The following is a 26,412-nucleotide window of genomic DNA, read 5'->3' on the forward strand; positions in this document are numbered from 1 at the left end:
GTTTTTTTTCAATGCTTCAGTCCAGAGCCCAGCACAGTATGCTATAAATCAGTAACTCCCCCAAAAATTGAATCTTTGTTTCATTGAAAAGACCACAGTACATAGCAATCATGCATGTATAAACATTCTTCCTAATTACATCCATGCTGGTGGGTGGATTTAAACTTACATTTATGAAGAGTGGGATTTGAAAACATTTAAATTTCCTGTCTCGGGAAGCTGTATGTAACAATGGTTACAAGGTAAATGTGCCCTCAAACAAACCTTGCTCAAATCCTCATTCCTTCATCTTTTTTATTTTCAAAGCATATATTGCAAAAATTTAGGTGAAAGCTGTACTTTCTCCACAGTAATTAACCAGCTACAAGTACATTTAAATTGATGTGTGTGGACAACACAAGTGTCACAATGATCTTCAGGAAGGAGCTGTATTCTGGCTCAGTTCATGTCAGAGATAGAATCACAGAGTCGGGGCAGATTGGCAATGACATCAGACTAGACCTACAACACCAATGTCATTATCACAGCCAAGCATTACAGAACATGAATGGTGCAGAGTAACAGTCTCTGATCTATCACTCTCAAGTCTTGATTATTGCGCAAGATGGTTTCCATCTCAGAGTCTCAGTTTTTTTCATCAAAATTATAGTTAAAAGTAAAGAAATTATATATATATATAATTTCATATACATAATTATAAGGGTTTAATGAGGCATTTCATGTCAAAACTCTGGCATATAGCCATAAGATGAACAATAAAAATTACATCTCCAACTTATTTAGGTATTAGAAAGCTAATCATTGATTGATAACTTGTTCCTTTAGTTTAAAGCTTTGTATCTGGTGATCCTTAGTTACAATAGAAATATGCTCAGGTGTCTATGGCATTAAACCACCAAGAGACAATGACAGAGCATTTCTCTCATATACTGCCTTCTGACACGACAACAAAGAATTGAAAAGAGCATAGTAACAGCAATGCTTTTGTTTTCCCATTTAGTTTGCTTGGAACATGGTTTCAACCTAAGTTCTTTAAACTTCCAGTCCTCTGCCTCTATATCCAAAGTACTAGGATTATAAGAGTGTAGTACTACATCTGGCAGAACCAATGATCTTTGGTGGATTCATATGGCACATCATTCAACAATCATTTATTTATTACTATAAAACCAAGCACGAGCTAATGATTTATAACTTACTAGCTGTATAACCTTGTACAAACTATACAGTCTGTCTGGGCTTTACTGGTGCCATCTCTAAAGTTATATAGTGCATATTATATTATAGTGCAATCATTATTTAATTTGACTGTCATAAAAGTAGAACATGGGCTAGAGATGGCTTAGAGCAGTGGTTCTCAAATTCCCTAATGTGCAACCCTTTAATACAGTTTCTCATGCTATGTTGACCCCAATGATAAAATTATTTCATTGCTACTTCATAACTTAATTTTGCTACTTTTATGAATTATAATATAAATGTCTGATAAGGAAGAAATATGACATGTGACCAATGTGAAAGCATTGTTTGAACCCCACCACCACCACCACCACCAAGAAGTCAAAACCCATGGGTTAAAAACTTGGTTAAGCATGCTTGCTGTTGTTCCTGAAGACTGGAATTTGATTTCCAGTATTTACATTGTGCAGCTCACAATTGCCTATAAGTATAGTTCCAGTGACTTTGACATCTTCTTCTGGTCACACACACCTAACACACATGCATATACACATAAATAAAGCAATTTATAACATGTACAATCATTACCACAGTATATAAAAAGACTGAATGAGATATATAAAATGATAATAAGTAGTAAGTATTCAATAATGTCAGTGGTACAATAATAATGACAGTGATGATCATTGTTCTTCAGTGATATAAACAGAACTTGCTGCTGCCCAATGGAATTCTTTGCCTTGCCTAGGTCATTCAATAACTATTTCTTATTGCCTAACCAAATATACAACTATTAAATTCTCTATGGTGAAACAAAGTAGAGGCTTTCAAAAACCAAGAGAACAAGACAAGGAGAAGTATCAACAGGGAAAAGAAGTATACTGAAGGGTAAGTTGGTGGGCTGTCATATACAAAAGAGGAAAACACAGTTTGCTATGTGACCACAGTGTACTATTAGTAATAGAAATCAAAACAGTAGTTTTCCTTTAATATGATAATGACTTGAAAGAGTCATGAGAGGATACTGTAGGCTGACAATATTCTAGATAGTCACACTAGTGCTGATTATATGGATGTAAACATTTCTTAAAACTCATCATCATGCATCCTATGAAGATGTACATGTTATCACAAGTAAACTTGGAGTACTAAAAAATGCGGTTGAATCCATACTATTCTTTTCATTGACTATTTTCTAATTTGGCTTCTGATTAGATCTAACCTTCACCAGATTATTATTATTTTCTTTCTGTCTTCCCAGGACCCACTGACAGGATCCAGAAAGAACAGACACCCATAACTAGGAATTTCTTTGAACCAAATCCAGACCAAATCTGACAGACAGACCAAGCAAGTAACCTGACTCAGACCAGACAGATGGAACTCTTTAGAATGTCAATAAAACTATTCTTCAAAAAAAGCCAAGGGTACTGCCAATTTAAGAGAACCACCAGGAACAACTACCACACTTTGGCCTTAGCCTGTGGGGAAGGTCATTAGTTAGAAACACTAATACCATTTCCATTTGAAATTGAGAGCTTAAATGAATTTAGCGACATGGAGTCAAGGGTAAGACATGAGACCTCCTTTACAGTAATAACAATACACAGTAATTGTAATTTATGCTTAATGTTTATCACAACTCAGATCTTGTAAGGAAATTGTCCTCTATTTTTAACTATACCTCAAGATCAAGAACATATCTCTTTTTAAAAATATAACCCCTTCATTTTCAAGGTTAATATCCTAGAAAACATTTCCCAGGAGAAAATAAATGACCATCTACTCAAAAAGAAAATAAAATTAAGCACTGGAATAATAGTCAAAATGACTGCTATAATTTTAAAAAAGTGCATTTCTCTGTAAATTCACACCTCTAAAATTGTATCATCAAGCTATGACATTCAATCAGGTACGGTAGTGTACACATATAATCACAAAGCTTATAAGATAGAAGCAGTGACATCATGAACTCTAGGCCAGCCTGACCTTCACAAATTATTCAAGATTATCTTCCAACCTTGTCTCAAAAGAAGAAAGAAGAAGAAAAGAGAATGGAAACTGTCAAAGATAAGATTTAACCAAATATTCGCACCTCATATATCATAAATAAATAACCTATATTTCAGATTCAACATGAATGATATTACTCATGGCAATATGCCTGAAACCTACTCCTCAGTCTATGCTGATAAGTCACAGTGATGATTGTGTCTTCTGAATAGGAAAATGCACATCAGTGACTACAGAAAACGAGTTACACACATATCTATGTTCTGGACTAACCGTTAAAACTGCATCATGTGCGCTCTCATCACATCTCAACGGTAATATTAAGTTGAGCACAGTAATAGACGTGTAGGCTCCCCTGTCCCCACCATCCTTTAATTCATGTGTTTCTTCTGCTTTGAATTGTTTAATCTCTGCAATTATTTTCCATTCCTTTCAAATTTCTCAACTCCAAAAATATAAACCATAATGAAGCAGACACTAGCAAGTCTTTTTATTGGCTATATTTGAGGAGCTGCAACACATTCTGGTTGTTCTGTGTTGATTGTAATTCCCAGAATGAGGAGTTGATTTGGGCATAAAACAGCACAGCTGCAGGGAGACCTGAAATGCTAACAGCTTCATCTTCCTACTCATTGCTTCAAAAATGAGCCTTCTGGCTTACCATCCAAACATGGATCCCAATGTCCTGCCTCTAATCTAGTCCCTGTATTCACTGCCACTACATATCTATTTCCCTGACACACATATGGCCCTCAGTGACTTCCTTCATGTCACAGCCACATTCTGCTTCATTTAAGACTTAACCTAACATCCATTTCTACTCCAACTTTACCCATATCACTAGCCCTTGGATGCAGCCTGTCCCCCTTTAATGACATGAACTCTATTCCTAAGAGACTTTATGGAAATGGTAATAAGGTAGGGAGAAGCTACAGTATCATTACCCCATGCTTTACCCTATGCTTTACCCTGCTCCCCATTCCAGCTTCAACATTTGTCAATAAAGAAGCTGTACATATCCAGAAACAAGAAAGAAGAAATCTGGCAATTGTGTGTATTCATCTTCTACCCTGTACCCATCAAAATGTCAAACACTCTTGATTAGAGACTAGTCCTGGCATACCATCTCCCTGAAGCTGTAATCACCACCTTCACCACAGAAGGGACTATGAGGTTCATGACAACTGTCTACAAACCATGGGTCTATGATGGCATGATGAAAATAAACAAGCAAGCATCTGCATGAGTAATAGACAGATTATGATGATTGTTTTTAAACAAGAGGTCATCTACGTCATGACATCTTACCAGCAAGCACCACCTGTTCTAAACACCTGCTTTGTTTGGCTGAAGAGTAAACCTGACAGTAGGTCACAGTGGCCAAGTTGACCTTTGGTAATGGAATTCAAAATTCAAGCCATGTTATGCTGATTAGCCACAATGTCCAGTGCTTCTTGGGTAGGACTAGAAAGACTACTAGGAACGCCCAACAAGGAAAGGAAAGTGAGATGTGTCCATACATGTCACAGTCCACTACAGCAGCAGCTGTGCAAATGGTTGGCTTCATGGACTATGCATGGAATTGGCCTCCATCACTCAGTGGCCAGCATGAACTCAGCCCTGATGCAAGCACTCCCACCAGAGAACCCACAGCCCATGTAGCATCCAAACAGTTATATAACCCTGAGGCCGTAGGACTAAGCACTAAGAAGAAAGTTTGGTTATAGCAACACATTCAACTTCAAATATGAACCAAATGAGAGATTTGGAATAAAGAATCAGCTAGCACTTTTATTTGATCCTGAAAAGATTTGGTATCAACTGTCACCAGCTACAAGTTGTCGAGTGCCACAGGAACAGCTGCAGTAAATTGGACACAGGCTTAAGTGAGTCCTTTCCTAACTCAGGCAAACTAATAAATCTTACCGATATGACAGAGAGAGAAGGGTCAGTAAAATCTGTGCAAATATCTACTTGGACAAATACATGTTATGCAGTTTTCTTCCCTGAGATGGAAATAAATGTATCCTCTTGTTCAAGAACTATATGACCTAAACAATGCATATATATAACCATTTTAAATTGTGTGCAAAGCATAAATCAGTACAAAAAGGTGAATAGCTATACAAGAGACCCTTGTAATTAATTTTCAAACAGAATCAAGTATGCTACCCTGCATTCTCCCAAAGAGAAAAGTCTAGCCTACTTGGTTACAGTTTTGAAAGAATTATCAAAGTTTTTCAGCCCTGGAGTTAGGGATTTGCTTGTGGTGGTTGAGTTTTGTTTTTAATTTTAAAGAGAGTTGTTTGTTTTTAAGACAAACTTTCAGCTTGTGAGACAGACTAGCCTTAAACCTGACTCAGTTTCTGGAGTACTGAGATTACAATATCACTACACCCAGCCCAAACCACGTTTTATTCGGTAGTACAAAATAAGTTACTGATTACTTACTATGTGTGTTTTAGAAAGTGTAGAAATGTGGTACTCTATAATAATCTTCAATGTAGTGATGATAGGCTGTGGGCATGCGCCCCAAATGATAGGGTGGGAGGATGAATTTAAATGAGCAGTAGGCTGCAAAACAGATTATGAAGTTCATTCAAGCTGTTACTAAATTATTTGACTTGATTCAATCATTTGTCACAGCATCATTCAAAACTAAATGTATTTTGAAATGTCTATTAAATATTTGATCCCATAGTTTGCTATGTTACAAACACTATGCTAATGAACACCTGAGCTTTGAAAACAGCAAATGTGACCTATATATAGGACATTACAAATAACCAAACCTCCTAAGAATGTAAATATTTTTATTGGTTAAAATATTGAATAGGTCAGGTATTATTTGTTTCCAACATTATCTTAGTCATATATGATACTTGAAAGGAGAAAAAAAGCTACTGCATACTTGACAGTCACTACTTTGAGCAAGCTCTAAAGTCTAAGGCCAACAGCACAGCTGAAAGGGCAATCTTGCTTTTAACTAGGAGAAAATCCCCATTTCCTCATGTAAGTAAACTCCCTTCTTAAAAGTTGCCCTATTAAATTAACTTATTCTAATTCCAGCCATAATTCTAAGGCTAACTCTACAACTCTCTAACAGATGCATGTGGTTTCAAATGTGAAGAGTCAACATAAGAAAATGTCATGACTTATGCTAGTAAAAAAAAAAAAAATCATTATTGAGTTACAGAGACCTGTGCTCCTGTGTCCAGACTTGTTAATCTATTCTGAACAATTGCAAGTTAGAGACCTAAAACAGCAAGTCATTTTCTGTGAATTCATTTGGCTCAGGGTCCCTCCAAGGAAGACTGAAATGAACCCTGATTACCTCCTGATGGAAATCAGAAACCAAAGTTCTGGCCAAAAAGTTGACACTATTGGAGGTTCAAGTGGGAAGGAGTTATCTTGATCAATCAGATGCTAAAACCTTTAGTTGCCTTACTTCTCTGAGCTCTAGGTAGAAAATGACACACAGGGGCAGGTATTGGGGTGTAGCTCAGTGATAAGGTGCTAGTCTCACATGTAAACTCCTCACCTATGATCTTCACCGTGTCAAAAAACAAAACAAAACAAAACAAAACAAGGCGTCTTAAGCCAATTTTTCTTATCGTATGAGGGTATCTTTGAGACCTGCCATAGTTAAGGAAGCCGTGGAAACATGTAAGGGCAGTTCTACCTTCACAGTTTATTGGAACAGCTAATGTGTGCTTCCCAAATGGCCACCTTGTCTAAGTGGGTCCCCAAATCTTCAGTTAACACCTCTGGCTCTTAGGACAGTAGACCTAACCATCCACAAATTCCCAGAGCCTTTAGTCAACCACATTGCTTAGTGGGAAAAGAAACACTTCCACTTAGAAAACAGGATAAAGACCCTGCTCTGAAGACTTTGACAACTTTCTGTGGCAGGTGGCTGGGGCGGGGGAGGTTGGGCGGAGCTGGCTCTGCCCTACAATCCCCTAAGAAAGCAAGCTCTGAAAGAAGCGAGGAGAGAAGAAAGGGGACTAGGGGAAAGAGTTGGAGAGAAAGGAGCCCTTGGGTGCATGGAAGGGTTAATTCTCCCCACCCCAGCGCACAATCAAAAAGGGCTGGATTTCCTCCAACTCCCCACTGTTGCAAACCCACGTTACCTGGAGTGAATTTCTGCATGTCAAGATACCTGTGGTCCTTAGGACCTAGCCCAAACCAGAGTCTACTGTGGCTATTTCAGACACTCATGCACCTGAGCCTTTGCTCACCACTCTTCCAGATCTCTCCCCTGTGCCTGTCTCTGTGTCCTAATCCTCATGACTGCAGTCTCCAGTTTACACATCCCTTCTAAGCTGTGTCCTGAGCAAGGCAAGCACTAGTACAAGCTGGTGGTGGCAGAGAACACCCCTTCCTTTTCTTGAGTTCTTCCCAGCCTGAGACCTGCTCTGCTGCATGTCCCCATCCTGCCTGCGGGAGGCCCCAGGCCGAGAAGTACACTCTAGGGGACCTGGGACCAGGAGCCTTGGGCCAGGTGGCTATATCCCAGGGAGCTGAGGAAATGAATTATGCCCTCCTGCAGAGGCCCACTCCCACTAGGCACCAGTGGCAAGGGGACAACAGCCTTTGTTCTCCCGGGGCTTGGCAAGGCTGCGCTACTGAGGCGCAACACGGGCGGCGCCAGGGTATCCAGATTGCTCACTTTTGCACGCGGCATGTCAAAAGGTGCACGTTCCTGTCTTCTGCTTTAAGTGCAGTGGGTAGGAAGTTGGGGGGTAAGGGGCGTGAGGTGAGAAGTATGGGGGAAGGGTTCTGCATATGGGCCAGGCTCTTTGTTTGCATTTGAGGGCACGGCGAGGTGGGTTGAACGTGGGTCTGTGCCTGGGTCCTGAGAGTGGGACAAATTCCTGAGTATGTCACCATGTTGCACCGCGCAGCACACATATGCACACTCTCTGGAGCGTACACAAACACACATTATCACACACACACACAGAGACACACACACAGAGAGACACACACACAGCGTGAGAGAAAGATAGGGAGAGGGAGAGAGAGAGAGAGAGAGAGAGAGAGAGAGAGAGAGAGAGAGAGAGAGAGAGAGAGAGAGAGAGAGAGAGAGATATGTCCAGTCAATAGCAGGCAGCTCTGTTCCCTGCGCTCCAGGCTGCTGCAGCTTCGTCTGCCCGCAGCGCGTCCACCATGCGTTCAGAGGGGCAGTGGAAGAGACTGGAGGCTCTGGAGGAGCTACAGTTCCGCCAGGATGGAGGGAAAGTGGTGCAAACCCACACTCCCCCAGAAGCCTAGACCTCCGGGGTTTGCCCGGGGTCGCAGAGGTCATGGGCACCTTAGGGTCTAGCACAGAGACTAGGAGCCACTGGGCGGCGCGCACACAAGGGGGCGAGGGCAACCTAGCGAAGGGAAGGAGGCGGACTTCTCGGTGGGCTTACCCTTAGAAGCATCTTTCTCCTCTTTGGGCTTGGTCACCTTTCCACTCATAGATCCCAGCTTGCTTGACAAGATTCGTCCAGGAGAAGGAAGTCCTCGCCGAGCTGGCTGGACTTGCGAGAGCGCTTAGGGCGGCAAGTCGCGACCGCGAGCTCTCAGTGTGGCTCCGGGCGGAATCCGCTTTTTCCCCCGCTGCCGCTGCTGTCGCCGCCTGCGAAAGAGTGGGGAGGAAAAGAGAGGGGTGAAGGAGGAGCCGCCGCCCGAGCCTGAGCGGCCGGCCGCGGGAGGAGCCGCTCGCCGCGCTCCAGAAGTGCAGAGACAAAGCGGGGCGGCCGCTCCAGCGCCCCGCCGCTCCTACCCGCCCTCGGAGAGCCGCGCTCAGGAATCTCGGGGCACCCGGGAGGCGCAGCCGGGACTTCCCGGCTTCGCCGCCGGCCTGCCGGGGCTCTGTGCGGGTCGCTCGCTCCACGGGCGCCGACCACGCCGGGAGTTGCCTGGGTGTTCTGCCCAAGCTCTACTGGGTAGCTTTTCCCCGCCTCTCCCAATCTGCTGAGCCGCCAACTCAATCAAAATAAAACACCGAGGAAGGTTTTTAAAAAAATCAAAACAAAGACGAAAATATTCACTTAAAAATAACGAGCCTCCCCGAAAGGGAAATGTTTGAACATGTGATGAGCAACGTGTGAGCCTGTTACACCGCAGAGCCGCGCAGCTTCTCGCCCGCGGGGATTCGGAAAGGGAGGTTCGCTCCTTTCTATTTAGTCCGTTTTCAGATTCCTGTCTTTTGGCCAAAAGAGGGGCCCGGAGTTGCTGGCCCGCAGAGAAGCGGGAAGCGAAAACCCTTACCTGTTTTCTCTCCCTACACCCACACCCCCTCGGAGCTCGCCTGCTCCCTCGCTGCCACTCTCCGGGCAAAGAACTCTCTGATCCCAGAGAGGCAGGAATCGGCACTGGGGTGCGTTCTATATAAACGACAAGGTGTGGGCACGCGGGGGGCGGGGGGCGGGGGGCGGGGGGGGGCAGCCGGCGAGGGCGGGGCCCCACAAAGCCGCCTGCCGGCTGTAGTAAAAACAGAGCTCGGCAGGGGCGCGCAGACGTCAGCTGCCGCCTTGCAAAAGCCTGGCAGCCTAGCGAAGTGCGGGCGATCTTGTCAGCGGGGTGTTCCCTATTTCCCCGGACAGGCAAGGTCCTCCAGTGCTGCCACAGCAGGTCTCTTGATCCGCTGTGAACAACGAAGCCAGGAGTCCCTAATCTCCACCCTCCTTACTCCCTAGACTTCCAGTGCTTGCCTTTCTGGCTCCACTGGTTGCCACCTACACTTTGGGGACTCCGCTGTTGGCAACTGCAGTGAGATCTGTCCTGGAGTCTGTGCCTCTTCACCTCTGGCCACCCGTCCAAGTTGAGACAGATTGGTTCTCCAAGAAGGGAGAAAGGGATCTGGCTTGCCAATGGGGCAGAGAGTGAAACTGACCTAGTGCTTGCTGCTTCCCACCCGCATCGCATCATACACCGGCCCCTTCTCCCTGGGCTGTAGTCCCCCACTGCTCAGGTTAGCCAACCTTCTGTAAAGTGAGGGGGGGGGGGCAAGTCTCTAGTGCAGTAGAAGAATAAGTAGGATGGCTTGTCTCCCAGGCTACACTTGTAACAATCCATGAAAGATCCCTGAGAGTTAGAACTCAAAGAAAAAACGGCTCCAAAACCAGAAGTTATGTACGGGATATAAGGCAAAGAAGTCAAGGACTAGAAAAGGAGTGATGAGAAGCTCAGCAATCAGTGCCTGGATGTTTGCAAACCTTTCCCCTCACACTGTCCTTTCTGTCAGTGCGGACCGATGGGTGCTGTTAAGGAGTAAAGAGACTGAGGGCATGGCTTAGTTCACAGAGCCCTCAACCCAGTCACCAAAATATACGTTCCAGGACAGCCAGGGCTACACAGAAAAACCCTGTCTCGAAAAACCGAAGGAAAAAAAAAATACACTGTATCCTAACAATAGAGATGTGCTAGTGAGCCCCAAGCAGAAAAGCCATTCACTTCATCCCACCACACTTCCACCCTCTCCTTAATTTGGTTTTGTTAATGATATTAAACCAGGCGAAGAAATCATATAGATGGATTAGTCCTACTGAATCCCAGGCAGTAACTCAATTACAAGAGCCTGCTGTGGCTTTCGAGGCCAGGAGTGTGGGCTGCCCCTGCTACCAGCCAGGGTCTGAAGGTCAGTAATTCTCTAAACTCAATTTGCAGCCTCCATGCTCAGTCTGAGAGGAACTGTAGGCCTTCTTTTCTTGCAAATAATATCTAATAACCTGGAGCTTGATGACACAATGTAATTACCCAACCCAAGGTTAGACCATTAATTAATATCAATATTCTGATAAAGAAGGAATGTCCCTTCAAAAGACAGAAATTTAAATGTTTGAATGTGTGTTTGGAGAAAAAACAGGAGAAAAACAATTTTTAAACAACTATTCTTATGTAATCTATACCCAATAATAGCTACCATTCTTTAAGTTCCTAGACTGTGTGAAGCAATTGTGTTCAGTAACTGCATCAGTGTCTTATTGAAACTTCCCATCCCCCCTAGTAAGTGTTAGTATTATTACTTCCATTTTCAAATAAGGAAATCGGGCCTTGGAGTGATTAAATGATTTTTCTTAAAAACCAGGTCTCACAATGGAGCTCACACTTGCCTTGTACTCCCGGGTACTAAGGTGACAGACATAAAACACCATGTCTAACTAGCTCTACACTGAAGAATTTTCAAAAAGGTCACAGGCCTACTTATTTGTGGAGCCTGGGTAAGAATCCAGGTGTATCTACCTCTCAGCCCAAACTTATTCTTTAGCACACCATCTTACAGTGCTACCCTTAGCCTCTTACAGCAGGGGAAACACTTTCCCTGGACATTTCTTCAAAGCACAAACTTCTAAGTCTTTGTCAACCTCCCTAAACAAACAAAAGCACACACACACACACACACACACACACACACACACACACACACATCCCACCACACTCCCACCCTGCCCTGCTGTCCTGCTGTCCTGGTGTGTGTGTGTGTGTGTGTGCTAGTGCTAGTCGACTCCTGTGTACCCATACCATTTGTTTTGTCTATGTCTTCCTGGTAAGCTCCAACAGGGTAACGACATTGTGATTTTAGAGGGTTCTCTGTCTTTACCAATAATCTCTACCCACAGCTCTGTAGTCAGCAAGACTAACATCCAGCTGGAAGCTAGGTATAACTCTTCCTTAAAAGACAATAAAACAGTAAGCATAGCAAACCCAGGGTGAAATCTAGTTTAGCTGATACTATTGAGGTGATGTAGAGACATGTCTGCATGGGAGAGTGAATGAAGCCTGCTTATCCGTGAGCACAAGTCAGTAAAATTGTGTCTCCTCACTGGAAACCATCCTGCAAAAGAAATAATAAGAACATAAAGAAAATAGACACCTCATGCAAAAACACTGTAATGGTGTGTGCCTGTGTTGAGACAGATCAATGGTCATAAGAGTTTTAGTGCTAAACACCAAGAATTATGACTATTCAAGTGAACAGCCAAGCAATGGTATCCAAATAAACTTTCTGACTCTGCTAGGGGGATTATACCAAGCCACATTGGTAAAGGAAATGGGTCTGCTCCATTTTTATCTCCTCTGACATGTTTAACATGAAAATGTCATTAGCACTGGCTCCAATGAACCCATACTCCAGCCTCCAGTGTCCAGTATTTGGTAAGCAAAATGACCTGCTGAAACAGGCTCTGACATCTATGCTAGGATGATCAGAAGGTGGTCCCTCCAGTACATATGCAGACCACCAAAAGATTTGGTCTGCCTTGCTTTCTTTTGTTTTGAGGCAAGGTCTCACCGTGAATCACATACTGGCCTTAAATCCACATGTGTGCTGTATCTCCCTCCTCTAAGGGCTGAGAACCCTGAGGGCACATAAGTTCATTGTAATAAAGCGATGCTTTCTTAATTTTAGAGTAAACTGGAAATTCTCAGACAGGCCTAGCCCACCTGATGGCCTATCACACCACCATCATATATGAAGTGTAACCACCCCGGAGAATTTATTACTAGGCTCTCAAGCTGAAGGTTCATGCTCATCTCCCTGACAACAACTTGCATTGCTGCCAAGTCAAACAAGATCTGCATCTTAGATATACAATCCATATTATTAGATAATATCAACTTCATCTCACATCTGGTTGCATTTCTTGTGAGAGGCCATTTCAATAGAGAACTATTCAATGGGATCCTTTTCAAATTCTTGGCCCAAGGACTTGTGATTCAAATTAAGTAGTTTTATTGTTGTTGCTTTTAGCTATTTTTGTAGTTTACATATAATCTAAGTATCTCCTTAGTGTCTATTATATAGCCAAAGACTTGGTCTTTGGGGTAGTGCTATTAAAAAAATGAAGAGGATAGTCATCATAGGTATATGTATGACCCACTACAGAATGGGTTGAAGAAGCAAAATCTGCCTATCTGACTTTCTATTTCGCCAGGTAAGGAGTTCAATACTCACACATACACCCCTCATTTCCACCATGATATGCATGATGTGACCCTCTTGCCCTGATACTCATTCCTGCCATTGTCATGCCAAGCAGCCATGAATCACTTCTTCCGAGTGAGGGTTTTCATCTTGACATTTGAACTTTCAGTTTTCCAAAACTGAGCTGAAATAAGCCTTTCCTTTTTACCTTTATGGAGTTAGAAGCCTCAGATGTTTCATTGTAGTAATGCAAGGTTGAGTAATATGGATGCTGTAATAGAAACCCACAAGTTCTTACACACCTCTAAGTTCATACACTTCATAATATATAGTTAACATCTAATACACAGTTAATTGAATCCAAGCTGTCTTTGTGCTTTGAGCAATAGAAGGTGGTAGAAGTTATACTGTGTCAGGTCCTGGTAAAGCCTTTAAAAGATCTGGAAGAACTTTCTCTTGGGGGAAATCCAGCTACCATGTAAGACACTGGGTATCCATACATCCATGATGTGAAGAAGCCCAATGTCATAATTACTTTTTGTCAACATGACACAAAACTAGGCAATACCTGTGAAGAGGGAATCTCAATTAAAGAATTTTCTCCATCAGACTGGTCCATGCTGGTGTCTGTAGAACATTTTAATGAATGCTAATTTATGTGGGAGAACCTAGTATGGGTGGTATACTCTCTAGTCAGAGGTGCTGAGATTGTTTAAGAAAGGTAGTTGAAAGCCTTGCCTGGCCTCAGTGGGACAGGACACAACTAGTCCTACTGCAACTTGATGGGCCAGGGTGGTTTGGTTCCCATGGGGGCCTCCCATTCTCTGAAAAGAAGGGGAGGAGGGATGGGGGAGGAGTGTGAGAGTGGGGCTCGGAGGAGAGAAGGGAGAGGGGACTATGATCAGGATGTAAAGTGAATAAATACATTAATGAGAGAAAAAGGTAGTTGAAGCCAGACAGCACCAGGGAGGGAGATACAGGTATATCTCTATGAGTTCAAGACCAGCCTGGTCTACAGAGCAAGTTCCAGGACAGCCAGAACTGTTATAGAGACAGAAAGGCTGTCTCATGGAAAAATGGGGAAGAAAGGAAAGAAAAGAGACAAAGACAGAGAGATAGGTAGCTGAGCAAGCCAAGAGAAGCAAGGCACTAAGCACGATTTCTTTACAGTCTGTTTCAGTTCATCTCTCCAGAATCATGCCTTGAGTTCCTGCCCTGCAGGCCAAATAAGCCCTCCCCAAGGTGGTTTTGGTCAGTGTTTTATCACTGCAACAGAAAACAAATGAAGACACCCAAGCTGGCCATAGGAAGGGATCATGTGAAAGAACATGAAGGAACACAGGTGATGGCAATTACGAAGATCCTAGCTATATGGCCCATGTCAGACCATGTTAGCTTTCTGCCAGACAGTCAAGTTAAAATTTACTAGATTTCAAGAGTCAGAAAAGAACCATCTCTTTCTGTACTCTATCCAGATTCTTAATCCACACAATTATGCTAAAAATGGTTATCGTTTAAAGATATTCAGCTTTGGGGTGCTTTGTTACACGAATTCTTATTAAAGAAAATGAGAACCCAAGATTACTTTGGTCCATGGATTTTTTTGTTTTCTGTTTGTCAGCTATGGCTCAAACTGGATTTTAGAAGTGAGTGACATATGTAAAACAGGGAGATGTCAATAATTTATCCATCAGTTGCTTAACATTAAGATCGTCACAACCCACAGCAAGCAGATATGTGATTTTCTGCCTCATGTAAAACTGAGCATTTAGACCATTATAATTTTCCAAATCAGAATGCTTGTGAGAAATGGGCATCTTTAAGTGTTTTGTCTCTTGATTGTTCAGGGAAGGGGAAATTATTGAGATCGAGTTTGTTCAAAGATTCAGTCACACTACAAAACAATGGCTATCACTGGGTAGCAAGGGCTGTCTATCAAGAACCCCTATCATTTCACATTTCAAAACAATAGATGTCACCAGAAGCATGAGCTGTCCATCAAGAATGCTCACCATTCCACGGTGCTCAGAATTGCCTATGACAAAGAGGAGTGAATGATCAATATTGGCCTTTTATCTCACAGCGTGGTCTACATTCTAAAGTCTGTCGTAACCACTTTATCAACATTCAGATGGACCTGGAGCAAAGACTCAGAGCTTAAGAACACTGGCTGCTCTTCGAGAGGACCCGAGTTTTATTCCCAGCACTCACATGGCAGATCACAACTATTCTATCTCCAGTTACAGAGTATCATTCTCTTTTGACTTCTGTGGACACCAGGCATGTGTGTGGTACATACACATATGGGCAAATCAGTCAAACATATAAAAATAAATAAGTCTCTAAAAAACACAGTCAAGCAACAGACTTTGCCATCATTTCTCAGCACACAACAGGCAAAACACTTTGGTCCAGGTCAGCTTTCCAAAGTTTTTCAGGTCCTGTCCTTGTTTTTACTTTAATATTTATTCTGACAATGGTAAAAAAGAAATTTCTTTCCTTGAAAAAAGTCTCGGTTCTAATATTTAGTTGTTAACAGATTGATGCTTAGCTATATCTTCACTTCTTTGACAAAGATGCCCAGAGATGATAAGGACTCTGCATAACTCTTCAGGGTAAACTCCCAGATGCCTCTTCTAACAAGGCTTACCACAATTCCTATCACATAATAAAAGGCATAATAAAGATCCCATCTTCATTATGCTGTTCACAGAACCACTAAGTCTCTTGCCTATACTAAATATTTATTCATGTTATGCCATTTTTATACTCAAAGAAATAATGTGTTACTATCATCAGTCTCATTCTTCAGATCATGGAGCAAATTCAGAAAGGCAAAGCAACTTATACACACACAACCAGTAAGAGGCTTATCCAGGACGATGGCTCAAGTCTTTGCTTTCAAATTTTCTTATTCCCTCCTCTCTATAACTTGACATGTTCTGAAATTATTATGGAATAACCAGCACCTCTGAAAGTTTCATGCAGAGAAATCCAAGCCCCAAAACCAGAGCAGAGCTCTTAGGACCTACAGGCTATTGCATTGTGTCAATGCCAGGTTCTACCGCAGAATGGTTGACACAGAGATATGCTATCCACATTCCACTTCCATGAAAGTGCTCATGGACAGGTGTATGGATTGAGGTCAGTGAGCATCCTTAAACTGTCACTTCTGCCAGGGTTGCCTTATTTGCAGAGCTGCTTAGCCAGAAGTCATGGCCTTCATGCAAGAATCCACATTGCATAACTGAGTTCTGGCCTAACGTTCACACTCTCACAGACCCCGTTGATCCATGCCTTCTTAGCCAAGGGTGTGGTTGTCCTTCTTCAAAGTTCAACTACTCACTCTGCTCAGTCATGCCTTCTCACTTTTCCTTTCCCAGTTCTTGATTCCTGAGGAAAATATCCCACTACAAACTTCAAGGTGAGTTGCCACATTTCTTTTTTATAGAATTCAGCCTCTGACATTTCTCCCTGCTTCTCTCAAATTCTGTCTTATAGCCCCAATCTTTGTTAGAAATCGTTCTTTTCTTCTCAAAGATTGTCAGACGTGTCCAATCATTCAACATTGTTATATGACATTGCCATCTACAAATTTGTTGGGCTATGATCATAGTTATCAGGGGAGATATGTGGCCTATGGATCACAAGTTGGACATGTCTGATTTATGTGATCAGCTTTCTCAAATATTTGGACTGAGGCTTCCCTTTTGGGTAGTTCCTTGAAAACTTTTCTACAGTATTAAGTTTAGGTGACTGTTTTTATGCCTATCACAAAGATCATATTCAAGTGGTATACATTTTTAAGAAAGAATAAATGAACAAATACTGAAATATGAAAAAATATGAAAAAACAATCTGTGTCAATAACAACAAGAAAATTGTATCTATACTTTCCTTCATTTGAAAGTACTTGTAACCCAGTCATTTTGTGCCAGCCACTGTTCCACTACTGTAATAACCTACACAAGGTAGTCAACTTTTAGAAAGAAATGTTTTGTTTGAACTAATACTTTTGGTGTCCCAGTTGGTTAGTTCTTTGCTTTTAGGCCCATGAATATATAATAGAAGCAAGCTTGGTCTGTATAGCAAGTTCCAGGCAAGACACTGCTATATTGTAAGACCTATCTCTAAGAAAGAAAAAGGGAAGGAAGGAAGGAAGGAAGGAAGGAAGGAAGGAAGGGAGGGAGGGAGGGAGGGAGGGAGGGAGGGAGGGAGCGAGGGAGGCAGGGAGGGAGGGAGGGAGGAAAAGAGAGAGAAAAAAAAGAGAGAAAGAACTAAGAAAAGGCAATTTATCTGCTCATGCTATCATTGATATTGAATTAGGTATTAGGATTTCACCTCAGATATTTTTTTTTTGTTTCAAAAGCCTATGCTGACATTTTCAAGAAATCTCTGATCTCCATCAGATAGAAGACTCTGGAAGAATCCATCAATAGGGAGTGATGCTTGGGATTTATTGTTAGCAGAGATAACATTTCTGAGCCCCACATTAACGCAGAGGAGTCCTTTCCAGGGGCTCCCTTAGATACTCCTATAACTTTAGCCTCTCTTCTTTGTTTTTCTTTCAGAGATATTGGGCTGGTAGACTGCATGCATGCCTATTACATCATCTGAATGACTTTACTTATTACATTATGAACTTACCTATCCTTAGCACTTCCTCTTGAGGGTAAGGACTACATTTCCCAGAAGTCTCTTCCTTGTATTCTAGGTGTTTAGGTGAAACTACTTTTGCCTCAAAAGACACAAATATGAGTTTCCATGGCCTGGGGAATACATATTTAATTCATCCAAAATTCCAGGTTACAATATAGAAGCAGTTTCATAAAATTTCTGTAGTAACAGAACAAAGTATGCCATAAATCAAGGCACTTTTTAATATACATTGGTGGAAATATTCCGTAATTAGTAACAGCAATGAAGAAAAACCACAGCCATAGCATTCAAACTCTATTTAGTGATACTCCAAGCATTTTAGTTGCTGGAATCTGGTTTTATTAAGTTAATACATTCCAAAAGGTTTTCATCTATTACTGTATTAGGTCAGACACAGAAGTGGGCAAGGGATGGCTCTGTAGGAGGCTAAAGATAGCCCAAGATAAATTGAAATTTGGCTCTGGCCCATAAACATTCCAAACTTTTCATATTCACCAAAGTTCTACTTAGTTAATCAGCTTTGAAGAAGGCTCCAGTTAGAGGGTACAATTTCTTTTTTGGAAATTTTGTCCATATAGGTTAGACTTTGTTATTGAGAGCAACTGAAATTTTAGATGAACAAAGTAAAGCAGAATCAATATTTTTAAGGTGCTATGAATGGTTAGACACCATGAATGAACAGAAATCTCTTAGTTTCTGCTTCCTATTAACTTTATGTAACTAAAACTAACAGCTTTACCCAATTCTAACAAATTTTTATTTTCTTGTTTTCTGCAAGAATTCAAGTTGTAGTGACTTAAGACATTTTTCTGATTACCTAGCATGAATCTTCTGTATTTTCACTCTCCTCGTACGTCCTTTTTAAAGAAATATATTAAAACTAAAATATAGTAAACCTCTTAGCATTGTGCTATACTTTTACTTTTATTAGATTTATTTAGTGCATGCATGTATGCATTTGTATGGGGGTGGGTATGGATGTAGGGGATGCATTGTGCATGTGATATGTGTGCACAGGCATCGATATTCAAGGCATCACATTCATGTGGAAGCCAGAAAACAACTTGTTAGAGTCAATTCCCTCTTTTTACAGAGATTCTAGATCAAACACAGGTAACAATGCTTAGCAGCAAATGTATCTACTTGCTGAACCATGTTGCTGGCCCAACATCATAATATTCTAGTGATTATTTTTACAACTGTATTCACACTATTATGGTTTTCCATCCTGAATCTCACCACCAGCCCCATATTATTATAAATCATTTCCTTGTGACGCAGTATAACTAGAATATACCGTGTGAGAAGATTCTAGGAAAGTGAGAACTTTAGCTTACAGTGTTTCTCATTGCAAACTGCATAGTACTTACCTTTCCTGAGCAAAAGACTTATTAAAGCTTATGGGAAGTAGCTAAATATGAGTTCTGCCCTGTATGTTGTAAGAGTCTTGGCACAAGAATTGCTGTCTTTCTTACTCTGTTAAATGCAAAGTGAATCACTGATCCTGCACCATAAAAACCTCACAAAAGAAGACCAGAAACTGAACAAAACATTACACCCATATTCCTGCTGCCATACATAAAACTTCAAGAAGTATGGAGGAATGAATCAAAACAACAGATAGGGACACGATAAACCTAGAGAGGAAGCTCCTCCCCTCAGAATTTAGTTTTCTACCAAGTGAGAGCCCTGTTACAACTTCAGTACCTGACCCCTTGACCATGAGACAGCTTTAATAAGCTATAAACAAAAGAGTTTAATTAGTTTTGTGAAAGGACAGATAAGTCCTAACTTGTAACGCCCCATCATTGCCAGTAAGGAAATATATGTAAAGGTTCAACAGTAGCATAAAATAGACTTTCTGGTACCTCAAAGATAAGATTTACCAAATCAACAGTTTAGTAGATTAACCATACAAGAAGACAAGTGTGGTTGAGATCCAAAATAGTGGCCAGGAAGACAACACACAGCAGAAAATAATGAGCACAAAGGCAAAAATGAGAATTGTGAGGGTAAACAATGTAAGAGACTTTGAAGACAGATCTCAAAGAAAGTGATGAAGCAGAGAATATAGCAAAACAAAAGGTGGCAAATGGGTTCTCTGAGTCCGACAGCTATAGTACTGAAATAATTGAAATTATGTAAAAGTAAGCTCACAGAATGTTAGAAATATACTCATAAAATGCCAGGAAATTCAAAGTAAAAATTCAAACAACCTGAAAAAAATAAAAATTAATCACTTTATTCCAAAATATAGATGGCACAGAAAAGGCTTTTCTCAGGGAAAAAAAAAACCCTATATATTCTTATAGCATTGACAAACAAATATGAGAAGAGAAAGTATTTGTCTTATGACACTTTGGAAAGAATTGCAAATTTAATGAGAAAGAAATAAGAAAGGAAATTACAAAAATTGTAGAATTAATAAAATAGTTTAAGGTTGTTCTTTGAGAAAAACCAATGAGAAGATAACCCTCTTGGAAATCAGATTTAAAAAAATACTTACAAGCCTTAAAATGTGAAAGGAGACTTTTGGATATACATGCTGACATTTTAAATTCAAAGCAGTGTTTTTCAATAAAGTGACATTATGACCACTTAGAATGTGGTATATGTCACCTTTCCCTTGATTCAGAATTTTCTTTCAGGTATTCATTTCCTGTACCTCAATTTTGGAATAAGCCAAGTGATTTGACATGAAGAATAAAATGAGGTGGAATTGTGACTCTTCTCAATGTAGGCCTTAAGAGGCCTTGGCCATACTCTCCTTCCTTCTTGTATCCCTGCAGTCACCCTGAGACTAGCTCCATGACTTCTTGATTTGATTAATAGAAAAATGAGAGTTTTCTTAGAAAAAAAGTAGTACTAAGCACTATGGTCTGTAGGAACAGAGCCAGACAGACCTACAGTGACAATTAGAGTCACTTACCTGAACTCAGACTAGAACAAGCAAACCCTGACCACCAAAAGACCCATAAATAGTAAATTAAATTATATATGTGTCAATTTACACCATTGAGGGTTTTACTGGTTTGTTTCATAAAAATTAGTAGCTATATATACTATTAAATTTGGAAATGTGACAGAGGTTCAGTAATTCCTAAACTTAAGTTATGGCATCAATAACTTGCATCAAAGAAAAAAATAATATAAATGATGATATTAATATAGCCTTAAAAGTCATTTGATAATATTTAGCTGCACTCCTAATATACTTATCAGTTAAATATGATTAACTTATCATGAAATAGTACAGACAGTTTACCAAAACTGGAAGACAAATATAATCATAAATGGGAAAGCACTAACCCAATCAAATAAAATCAGAACTAGAAAAGCATGCTTCATATCCTTATTATAAGTCATCATTGTCTTGAAGTTTCTAGCTAATAAAAAATACCAAAAGGAACTAATATAAACATCAAAACTATACTGATATCTTCATCTGTTAATGTTTTATTTATAAAACTAAAAATCAAAAATCAATGCAAGTGATTCAGAGAATTTGGCAGGTGGAAGAATATAAAATTGTTTAACACGCACTTGCAAACACACAATATAGTGTGTCTCTATTCAAGTAATGAACACTGAAATGAAAATGGAATAAAATTGTATTCACAGTGATGAAAATATCCTATATAATATTGGAATAAATTTAATGAGAAAAGCATCAAGCCAGTGTGAAAAAACAAAAACCAAATCCTAACAAAATGAGTGAATGAACCAGAAGAGTTGATATAAGACTTCAATTTTCTCAATGTCAATATTATATCTTCAAATTCCAATTTAAATCTCCGATGTAGTTTTTTGCAGTAGAAAAAGAGGATATTCATATATTTTAATACTTATATGTAAGAATAAATGCCCTAGAATAAGCATGAAAAATAAGAGAGGGGGAGGAAGGGAGGGAAAGAAAAAATACTTTCTAGATATAGATTATGCTCTAAAGTTACTGTGATCAAATGAAATGACAGCAGCACATAAGTAATTGACAAAGCGATTTAAGAACAAAGCCAATTATGCACAATTATACAAATACAATCGTTTAAGTCATTTAAAGCATAACAGAAGTTGGTATTTCATTTCAGTTCACAAAGATGTAGTGGAAATAAAATATGCATGCAATTAGCTATTAACTTGAAACAAATGAGACGATATTTACCTAAAATAAAAATTATATAGAGGTAAAGAAATATTTAAAGAATAGCAAAAATTCTGTAATGTCTACTACCACTCAATGGAAAGAGCCTCTTAACCAATTCCTTAAGCTGACTGAGAAGTCATAAAAGTCATTTTACAACATACAGTTTTTCAGAATTTGGGTAAAATCACCACAATTCAAACAGATTAACAAGACTGGAAACATAGCTATACCTAGAAAAGACATGAGGAGTTTAGAGTGATAAAATAAAGGGTGGGCTTACAAGGAAAAATACAAGAAACACCTACAAATTGAGAGGGGGAGGAGGAGGAGAAGAAGCTATAGCTTTAAATAAGTAACTTTCTCCCCTAAAGAAGTCAAATTGATAAGAAGGCACTTAAACCAGGCACAGTAAATCACCAGCCTACTTTACATATAAGACCAATAACATTTACAACGGGTTATAAGGGGAGTAGAGATATGGCTCAGTGGTTAAGAGTGCTTTCTGCTTTTTCAGACTGTAGAAGGCCCAGGTTTAGTTGACAGAACCCACATAACAACTCACAACTCTCTGTACCTCTAGACTCAGGGCATAATCCTTCTTCTGAGTTTGGTTAATTTACACACACACACATGGTATATACACATACATGCACACACAAAAATATTAAAAAAAAAAGAAAGCACTGTGAGGCCAACATAGTAGTATTGCAGCATAAAGTATACTTTTGCATTGCTAGTGCAACTGTGAATTTATTATGTGCTTTTAAGAAAGCAATGGGGCAACTCTGAAGGAATTAAAAGCAACGTTCATTTTTCAACCCAGTTATTTTATTCTTGGGAATCTATTACAGACTAAGAAAAATGGCAGCATGTAAATCTATATAATCAAGATTTTATTGTGATTTTTGCCTTCTATTAGCAAAATGTGGAAGTAAAATTAATGCCTACAAAAGTAATTGTTTGGATAACTTATTTTCATCTATATAACAAAGTGTTGCCTAAGCAATAAAGAATCAAATTAAACAATTGTAGGTGATTTGTAGGTTTTGTTGAATGGGAATAATAGAAGAATAGTAGCAAATACTGATTTAACTAAATGTTGAGTACTTTATGTAGCCTAGCCTAGCTTAGAACTATGTAATTGAAGCTATCCTTGATATTACAATCCTCCTGTATCTGCTACCCAATTTCTGGGATTACAGGAGAGTACCTAGTTTTGGTTTATATTTCGAAGACACTGAATCTTCATAACCCTATGAGATGGGTACTATTATTCTCATTTTCTAGATGAACAAAATAACCCCCCTAGAGAATCTAAGGTCACATCACTAATGAAAGGCAAGAAGAGTGTGGTACAGAAAAGTGTGACTGACTATAATTTCTGTATAAATTGTAATTTGACAGGTAAGCATAGGCATTTGTGCACATATGCAAACTATATATGTTTGCTACAATCCTAGGAGAATAAAAATGTAGAAGAATGCATATTAAACTAGTAATATAGTTAAGCATTTTATAGTTGTATTTTATTATATATACACATTATATATTGATTTAAATATATATGATTTAAATAAACATATATTGATTTAAAATTAAGAAATAGCAACACTTCAACAATGAACAATTCTACAGCACATATAGTTTCTGCTCTGTATATGTCAAAAAAAGGAAGTCTATTCCAAGTCCATTCAGATCACCATTGCTTGATGCCTCTTGCTCCTCCTCTGTAGCCTCTGGCATTGTGTTCATCTCTCCCGTATGGTAAAACTGTATTTAGAAATGCCAGGTGCTTCCCATCATACCGAAGCCAAGAACCACCCTGGAAACTAGTCATTGCTATCTTAAATTGTCCAACTTAAGAAGACTTCTAAGACCCCATATGTGTACACAAATTTCAGATTTAAGAGATCTGCTTCATATACTTGCATCCTAGATGAAATAAAGCTACATTGTATGATGTTCTACCTATGACAGAAAGATATAATAATTTTATTTTATTATTATTTTATGTGCATGGCATATGAATGTGTGTTATAGGTGAACACTTCAACACAAGGAGGCCAGACTTCAATGTCAAGTGTCTCTTTTCTATTGCTCTTTACTAGAAAGGTCTCTTATTAAATGCGGCTAGATTTGCTGACCAGTGAGTCCCAGGGATCTTCTTGTCTTATCTCACAGCACTGGGCAGCATTAGAGGGATGTGCCACCATACTCATCATTTTATGCATATAGGTTCTGAGCAACCAAACCCAGGTCTTCCTCATGCTTGCACAGCAAGCACTTTACTCTCTCAGTCAAACGTTGTGCCCTTAAGACAGAATTAATTGTTATCATGCCCATGATGGGATGGTGGGCACATTGTACTCTCATGCTTAAGGTATTTCCAGAGGCAAAATGGGTTGTGATATCTTTTCCAATGAAGCTTCAGCTCTTGAAAAAAAAAAAAGGTCCTTTTTTGTTTGTTTGTTTGCTTGCTTGCTTGCTTGCTTGTTTTGTTTGCTTAGTTTTGGTCTGATTTTAAACTTATACTTTTTACATTGAATTTCTATTACCTTTATTTTATTTATTTTACATAGTGATAGATTTCATAAAGATATTTTCATAGAAGCTTATGAAGTGTTATGACTATATTTATTTCCCACCCTCCCATCTTCTCCTCTTCCCATGATTCCTCTTTATCTCCACAGACAGCCTTCCCTCTACTTCCATTGCATATAAATATATTATGTAGCTGAATAAATTTAGCAACCACAAATGAGAAAAAATGCAATATTTTGCTTTCTGATCTGGTAAAGAGATGGTGTTTGAGTTAGATTCCGTGTTTCTGAACATGAGGTCAATATCAGATTCCCTGGGGTATTTAAAAACTCCAACTCTACTAACTCAGAATTCCAAGAAATGAGATCTAAGAGTTAGCATGTTTAAAAAAGTCCTCCATATCACTCTTATATATACTACAGTATAGACCATAAGAAATGACGTACATATATGGGGATGCAGAGAAGTGAGAAAAGACACAGGAATCAAAGGCAATAGCAGGGCGAAACAGACCAGGCATGGAAGCAGAATGGAAAGCAGTATCTAACTCAATTTGATAGGCCTTTTAGAGTTAGTAAAGACAATGATAACAAACAAGATTGCAAAAGTAAGAAAGGGCTTCTACAAATACCAAGGTAAGGAACTTTACCTTGATTCTAAAACAATGGAAATCATTGATACATTTAAACAAACAAGACAATCATAGTAGAACTGTACCTTTCCAGAGCTTCCCAAATCGAGTGTTGCATCAGAATTACCAGGGTTGCTTGCTGAAAATTTCACTTCCAGAGCACTACCCCAGAACTTCTGAGTCAAAATTTCCAGGGATGTAGCCCAGATTTTTCCCAGGTGATTTCTGAACAGTCAGCCTGGTAATTGTTAATGTTTGAATTGGGGACCCATTTCTTTACTGATGGATACATTTGTGAAACGTTGGTTTTGTACATAGGACTTTGATTATTAGATGCACTTGGTCAAAGTACTAGGCATAAGGGCAATATTTGTAAGTAACTTGCAGTAAATCTCCTTGTTCAGGGAAAGAAAAGGAATTTATGTTCTCCATAGCATTTCCATAAAATACATACCTATGGTAAATGCAAACCCTTGACAACTTTAATAAAATACTACATGATTTTGTGCCTAGTGGTAGTAATGCCATATGGCTGCACTAAAAGTAACAAGGGAAAAATAACTATGAATGTTCAAGTTTCACTTAGTCTTACAACACAGGAAATGAGCCTCAAGATGATACTGAATGAAAGTAAAAAGTGTTAGTAAGATGTGATACTGAGCAGAAGGCTGAACCTGGATAATGTGGTCATTTTGAGGTTGCAGGAAAAGGAGAAGCACTAGCACAGGTAGACTAGATAGTCATTTATTGAGACTCATGCTTTAATGAGGATCAGATTATATAACATTTAGGATGATTTTTGTGAGTTCAAAATTTCATATTTGTTATTTGGACACATGTGTCTATCTTAAAGATAGAAGGCAAAATGAATAGATGTGGAGAGGACACATACAATGTTTAAGTATTTGTCTAATTTGTTTGTAAAAGTAAACAAAGGCAATTCTGAGTCAGGAGGGTTTTTGACACAAGATTCGTGGTATTTTAAGAGTGTCATTTTCATTTAAAGAAAGTGTAACACTTATAAAAGCATATCTTCATTTCTATGAAAACATCATTGTTGGCAAGTAAGGATCTAGCCGAGGAGTTTGCTTAGCAAAATGCTGAAATGCCAACCTGAGCCTTTTATTAGCGAAACTGATAATTTTTTTCCCAGTGGATCCTAACCTCTCATCCAAAAATTCCCAGTTCCCCTTCAGTTCCCACTCCTTCCTCAAGGCCCATTGCTCTGAACAGTCTAGAAACTAGAAATCTGTCTTAACTGCAGCATTTCAGGAAGGAAATATAATCCAATCAAGTATTTTGCGAATCTTAGTTCGAATGGATCTT

General features: G+C 39.6%; 1 protein-coding gene across 6 annotated transcripts in view; it reads right to left on the bottom strand.

Moving 5' to 3' along the window:
* Positions 1-26,412, bottom strand: part of Fgf13 (fibroblast growth factor 13) — a 523,434-nt gene that overhangs the window by 496,389 nt on the left and 633 nt on the right. For 2 of the 6 annotated variants that reach the window (XM_006527797.3, XM_006527793.3), the window contains exons 1-2: positions 9,457-9,731; positions 8,613-8,821 (exon numbers count right to left, since the gene is read on the bottom strand). In XM_006527797.3, the coding sequence (XP_006527860.1) occupies positions 8,613-8,661 (49 nt within the window). In that variant the 5' untranslated portion in view covers positions 8,662-8,821; positions 9,457-9,731. Of the gene's footprint in view, positions 1-8,612; positions 8,822-8,968; positions 9,433-9,456; positions 9,732-26,412 lie in introns of those variants that run through there. The other 4 variants (NM_001290414.1, NM_001356335.1, XM_006527796.4 and 1 more) reach the window with 3 other exon arrangements.

Source organism: Mus musculus, chromosome X, assembly GCF_000001635.26.
Source record: "Mus musculus strain C57BL/6J chromosome X, GRCm38.p6 C57BL/6J".
Lineage (NCBI taxonomy): Eukaryota > Metazoa > Chordata > Mammalia > Rodentia > Muridae > Mus > Mus musculus.